Source organism: Gymnodraco acuticeps, unplaced genomic scaffold, assembly GCF_902827175.1.
Source record: "Gymnodraco acuticeps unplaced genomic scaffold, fGymAcu1.1, whole genome shotgun sequence".
Classification (NCBI taxonomy): domain Eukaryota; kingdom Metazoa; phylum Chordata; class Actinopteri; order Perciformes; family Bathydraconidae; genus Gymnodraco; species Gymnodraco acuticeps.
The window spans coordinates 3,064,688-3,071,257 of record NW_022990135.1 but is presented as its reverse complement, the minus strand read 5'-3'; the positions used below and the strand labels follow the sequence as shown (position 1 = coordinate 3,071,257).

The 6,570-nt window shown below is 42.5% G+C and overlaps 1 protein-coding gene across 1 annotated transcript in view; it reads left to right on the top strand.

Annotated features, from left to right (window-relative positions):
- Nucleotides 1-360: 360 nt before the first annotated feature.
- LOC117546599 (bone morphogenetic protein receptor type-2-like) overlaps nt 361-6,570 on the top strand; it is a 31,262-nt gene continuing 25,052 nt past the window's right edge. The window contains exon 1 of the mRNA XM_034216884.1: nt 361-1,383. Within this exon, the coding sequence (XP_034072775.1) occupies nt 1,305-1,383 (79 nt within the window). The 5' untranslated portion in view covers nt 361-1,304. The remainder of the gene's footprint in view (nt 1,384-6,570) is intronic.

Here is a 6,570-nt window from a genome sequence, read left to right as displayed (position 1 = left end):
TGTTTTAACCAATAAAGCCTTTATCTGCGAAACATTCAAATATCCATGTAAATAATACTTGATATGTTTTGTTGTGTTATTATTGTAATGCTTATGTAGCCTATGTGCATATGTTGCCCAGTGATGTAGCCTATATCCCATGTTTTCGCAATAATGAATGTATTTACAATAATAAATGGTTGTGCAAATTACTGCAGGAGTTACATACCATTACCTTGTTGCATTTAGATTGTCTATGTTGTTTTATGATGTCAATCTAAGCTAAGCTCGACAGTGTTTACAACAAATAGAACACGGAAGGACTTTGCAGCCTAATGCCTAAATGCAGCATATGTGTCCAGGTTGTTATATCCACAGTCTGCGGCACAGCGGCGCTGCACTACCCCTTCTGACTGTAGGACTGTCCTCCACCCCCAAAAGCAACCTGATACCGGAGACGAGCGGTCCAGACAAGCCTGCAAACGAGGCGTTCCCCGCCGCCCTGCCTGTCTGTCTGCCCAGCGGAGCTCCAGACCGTCAATGCCAAACGCTACTGATTGCCTAGGGGAAGATCCGAGCCAGAGATATCCAACCCCTAACCCCGTCGTCTGCCACATCGGGAGTACGGATCTCCGTCTATCGCAACCATCGCAACCCAGAAGAAGATCACGGTCGGAGCCGTTGACTTGTGACTGATTTCCCCCCCCCCCCCCTACAACGATCGGGACCCGAGAACTAACTGGCTAGCTGTTAGGCTAACATCGGTTAGCGTCGATAGCAGTCAGCTTGCAACCTAACCGAGCTAATTGGCTAACGTTTAAATATCAAATGTTCACCTCTCGTGCGAAAGGGTGGACTATTTTTTTTAAAACGTACAACTGAGAATGTCCTGGACGTACTAATTGTAGTTGTGCATCGGTTCTTTTTGCGATATTTACCTTCTTTGCCTAAGTTTTCTAGTACCAGACAGTAGCCCTAGGCAGCTAGCATGTCAGCTAGCAGATATGGACGTTGTTGGCTGGCTCGTTGCAGATGGCAGATCAGCCAAACAAGTTAGCTTCTCGGTGTATCTGTCCGGGCTGTGCGGGAGTCGATAGCAGGACGGTCTTTTATTGACATTAAATGTTAGTTATAAAATCACGACAATCGACTCCAACACGACTTTGCCTCTTTTTTGGATCATTTTTCGATGTGTTGTTCCATGCCTGAGAGATCAGTTCAAGTTATTGAGCTGACGTGAGGAGAAGAGTGTGAAAACAAAAATAAGAGGAGCAGAAGAAGTATAACGAGACTTGAAGGAGCAGTAACTACGAGACTACACTGTCATGGCTGTGAGCCGAATCACGATGAAATCACTCGCTAAATATGGGTTTTGCCTGACGATTCTCCTGACTTCTGTGGCTGGTAAGTGGCTAAATAGTGAATTGATTTGTGTGGAAAGAGGTAAATGTGCTTCTCGTGAATATATGATGCTTTCCTTTTGGTTCTGCTATTAGATTTTGACCAAATGGCAGGTTTGGTGCAGATTTTGTAGCCTGAATAATATGATCTAATCAACCTAAATTAAATATTTTGAGTCTAGTGTTGATTATATGTATGTATTTATTTGTTGTATTATAATACAGACACTTAGCCTTAACATCAGACACCATTTTCCAAAATATCTCCTCCCAATGTTTTTTATGTGTCTGGAAGATCAGCCTGTCTGTCTGTCTGTCCCTTAACTATCCTTTCCATCTTGTTGTCTGTCTGGCTCATATCTGGAGTGATCTCTGTAGTTGATCTCAATGTAGTTGAGTAAACCTTCATAGATATCTCCTCTTGAACAGAGTAGCAAGTGTACCCCTGGCTCCTTTTTAATCATTCTGTGTACAAAGGCCTGGAAAAACACTGCCAAACATACCGCAGTCCTTGTCTGCCAAGTTGTGCCCCTGTTTAAGACTTTGGGCTTAAGCCAGGCTTCTGTGAGACCTTGAGCGTGATAAGATAGTAGCTGTGCTGCATAGAGATGTTGGGACTGTGAATGCGAGGGGGGTGAAAGGTGGAATGTGTTGGAAGACAGGAAAAGTATTTTACAAGATGGGTAATTTAGGTTGTAGAAGTTCAACATGGTGCTTATGCTCTGGCAGTGTGTTTGGAAATAGGAGGTCTTTTCTCATCCGGTGTTACAGCCGAATGCGTGGGTGTGAATGTGTGTATAAACAGCTTCTTAATAATGTATTGTGAGTGTGTTTTATTGTTAAAGGCCCTCCACCCATTCATAGACAGGAAGCCCAAGATAATGTGTGCAGTGGAGAGAAATATGTGAGTGACACAATTTCAACACAATGTGCAGAGACCCCATTTGCATTTAACTGACAAGTGGGAGTCTGATGATTTGTAATCCATATTTTAAATAAAATGACAAATGGACTGCAATTCTGAATGTTACAATGTGCAGACAGTATTTCTGACATCCTCTGATTACGAGCTCATACATCAGGATAGAAAAAGCACGCTGCTTTGAGTGAAATGTAGAGAACCTAAAGTAGATGAGTAAGGAAGCGAGGTGATTCAGCTAAGAGAGTGGGACATGATGCATTTACTGGAGGGATGAGTTGTCAGTTTGTGACGTATGATCAGTAACGAGGAGGCAGTGGAAAATGCTGAGTGCAATTTTCATCCCAAATCATAATATTCAGCAACATGTACAAATGTAATCTATCATGTCAGCATGTGTGCTGAAATAATATTATTGCCTTTATGAGACATGGCATGCAAAGGAGTTTTTCCCTGGAGCGCTTTAACGACTACAGTGACTGACAGAGGATTGACATATTCACTCAATAATCAGCACAAGGGCGATTAATGGATACTTGTATGCATGCGTGTCATGTAAACAGCCAATAAATTCAAAGCGCTGCACCGTGCAAGATGAATTAGGGCAGCCGTCAGACATTGTTGGCATAATGACTGTAAAGAGACGAATGAATGCAAAGTGGTTATATCGCAGTGCCAATTTATTTCCATGATACTTGTTATGATGGTAATAGCAGGTAGTAATGTATCTAATCAGCTGGAGGTCTGACCCTACACTTTTCCCTTTGAGCCCAATGTTATTGCCCCCCCATCACCCCCCTTTCCAATCTCAGGAAATTACCTCTGTTCATTTCCTTTTCAGATGTATTTATTTCCCTACACCTTCCTTGTGTTTAACCTGTTCCCAGCTGCTCTTCCATTCCCTGTCCCCTGTGACTAATCAGTGTGTGGGTGTACGCTTGCTGCTCCAAAATCCGGAATAGAAGCGGTTCCAAACACGGCACAAGCTGGCAGAAGATACCTGCCGCGCAACCACAGGTGTTCTTAAGTAATGACATTAGAACGGGATAGACTTTAGCACAAATTCTTATGGAGTAATGTTTAACGTTGTAGCCCGTGCATGCTCATAATGTATTCATCTTACATTCATGCACTATTGTCCCAGGTAAGCTTGAGGTTTGGGGTTCCAAAAAGGATTATAGCAGAAGTATTATCCCTCAGCATAAAAAGGGCTGCTCATTGGCTCCGCTTGTCCAAACTCTGTAGCTATGTCTCGTGGGCCCCATACTGCAGCGTTGACAGGCCCACTGTTCCCCAACCAGGCCGCTTCTCTCAAACCTCTCCGGCCAACGGGGGACTCTTGAAGCTGTCGGCTCTATGGTCACATCAGCGGCTCAATAGAAAGGGAAGTTATTGGCTGGAGATTACAGACTTGCCCTCAGTGGCTGTGAGGCTCTTTTATTGCCAAGGCTAGCTCAGATTGGAGCCTACAACATTTTGTGGAGCCAGGTACTAACTGCTGTTAGCCCTGGCATTTCATCTGGGATTTAAATGGCAAGGCTGGTTGGAGATGACTAAAATGTGAATGCATCAGAATAGTTTAAATGCCAAGTGAAATACATGCTCAGGAATTTCCCCTTTATGATATTGTAGCAGATACAATCTGTAAACTAGCAAAGAAAAAGGCTGTAATAGTGTAATATGGAATGTCACTTAAGACACTTTATTTTTGAACACTTTATGTTAATGTGTCTGTTTCAATTAAAAGCAATGATTTTGCCCAAAGCCATGGAGGCCCACACTACCAAGCTGCATCACCTTTAGCACTGAAGCTAATCTGCTGAATGTGCATTATGGTCTGTTGTAGATGTGGGAATTGGATACAGCATCCACAAGGTAAACAACAGGATAGTAAATGGGTAAAGTAGCTCGTAAAATGTTAAAATCAGTTGTAAAACTGCCAGGGAACCAGTGTTTAGGAGCCAAAATAGTGGTAATATAATGATGTGTACCTATTCGGAGCCAACATTTTGGCATCTGTATTATCACAACTGGAGGAGTGCAATTTAGACAGGAGAATAAGGAAGTAGTTGCAGATGCCAGAGGATATAAAAGCATTATGCCTACTTTGATGCCTTAATATTTAGCACTCAGTCCACAATCATTATTTCGTGAGAAGAGATGACACTGACTGCAGCAAGAAACAGACCAATGAATGGTGGGGGTAGGAGGCCATTTGGGCTATAATACAGCTAGCATTGTACTCTATTAGATGAACAAAATCAATGTCTGCCTCTCTTAGTACCTTGGTTTGAGTTCTGAGCAGAGGTAAAGGCAAAAGCAGATACAATAGAACAGTGTTCAGCCGACCTTCTGGTTTGGCAAAAAGGAGAAATTAGTGGATGTTTTAGAAAACAAAAGGTGCAGCCTTGAGATGGTAACTCAGAGTGACAGCCTATGATTAACACGAAGCGTTCTCCTTGACTAGCAGAGACAATAAGTCTAGAGCGCGCAAAACATTTTACTCAGAGTATGGATGAACTGTTTTGCTTAAAGTTATTTGTATTTTAATGGATATAAGCTTTTAAAAGAAGGGTAGCGTACTTGTTTCCAACTGCAAGGCTTTAATACAGGTCTTGTTTTGTTATCTCTAGTAGCTTGGATGCCACATTTGAGGATGTTTTTCTGTCTTTTTAGTTGTTCCCTTTATCTTAGGCCAAAAATGTCTTTATTCACAAGAGCTTATTACAGTCGCAGCAACAGAAGAAGGTGCAGTTTTCTAGATCCTAGTATCATACTGCTGAAAAGTACCGGTTTTAGAATTTTTTTGCACTTTCAGCATTCCTCTGAGAAGCATTCCAAAAAGAAAAATTAGTGGGAGAGCAGAAGATGGCTTTGGATAAATTAGTAAAATGATTCTTCTAAATAATCTCAAACCCCGGTGAGATGTTTTTGTTTTCTGCTGGCACAGTGGGCACTGGAATTAAGAGAAGCACTGCAGCCAAAGTACTGTACTGCATTGGCTTGTAACGTATCATCCAACATACACAGAATATATATTGATACCAACAGCAATAAGAGTATAGTAATTTAGTATATCGAGTGTTAGGAAATAATGTGTTGATGTTCTTTACTAATATATTAGGCCCAATGTGGTCTTGTGAAAAATGCCTCAAAAACCATAGAAGGAATATTCTGTTTACAATCAGACAGAAGGCATGAAAAGTTATATTTTTAAAAACACCAGGTCTATGTTTGCAATGCCATAACAGCACCAGTTAGATCAGGTGAAACCCCGTCATACCAGACAACCACAGGCTTGTCAAAACACTATGTATGTAATGTAGACCATCAAGCCTATAGAAGCTGTTAATTTATTCAACAGGGGAAATATGTTATTCCGATGCAGGTTGGAACTAAACTTTTGCTTGCTCATAAATAATCCTAGATTATCCCCCCCCATGGTGTGATGGTAAACACCACCTCGGTCATTCTGTCATCTGTGTGTTCATCACATAATCGGGAAAGTTAAGGTATACAGGGAGGGGTGGCGAATATTTGGTAGAAATGCATCGTGGTCAATAATGGAGGCCTTTAAGCTTTGAGGGTAGTTTAAGCCCCAGGATTAGCATAACTGTACCAGACCCAGACAGACACAGACTGAGTGGTGGTGTTTTTCAGGGGGGGGGGTGCAGTCCCGAGGCAACAGATGGGACAGATTAAAGCCCACTCAGCTCCTCACCCCCCCACACGCATCTTTAAAATCAACCAGGAGACTTAAAATTGTGGTTGTCAGCAAATACCCCTATATCTCTTCCATCCTACCTCAGCAACAAGCATGCACCCAAACAGCAGGTACCATCAGGGCTGTGCTTCTGATGGATGTCCGTGCAGCAGCTTGAACTCACGCGATGATAAAAACCCAGTGCATGTGGGCATACATAATGCCTCTTTGCATTTTGTGTATGCACGAGTCACGGCGCAAATCTACAGGGTGGCAAAAGTAAATACCAAGGAGACAATTTAAATGCATACATTTTAGTACAAAATCAGCACTGTACAAGGACTATACATCATGCCAAGTGTCCCCATCAAGCAGGACAGCACAGCTTGCATAATGCTGTGGACAGTGCACTCATGTCTGCAGGGTAGTTGGTGCGCGCACTGGTGCATCAAGCACGTTTCACCCTAAAGACAAGAATGCCTCCTGCTTCTTGCTGCCCCTCCCATCCTGTGTTTCTGCCTCTAATGTTGAACTCGGAAACCAGTCGTTGAGAGAACACAGCCAACACA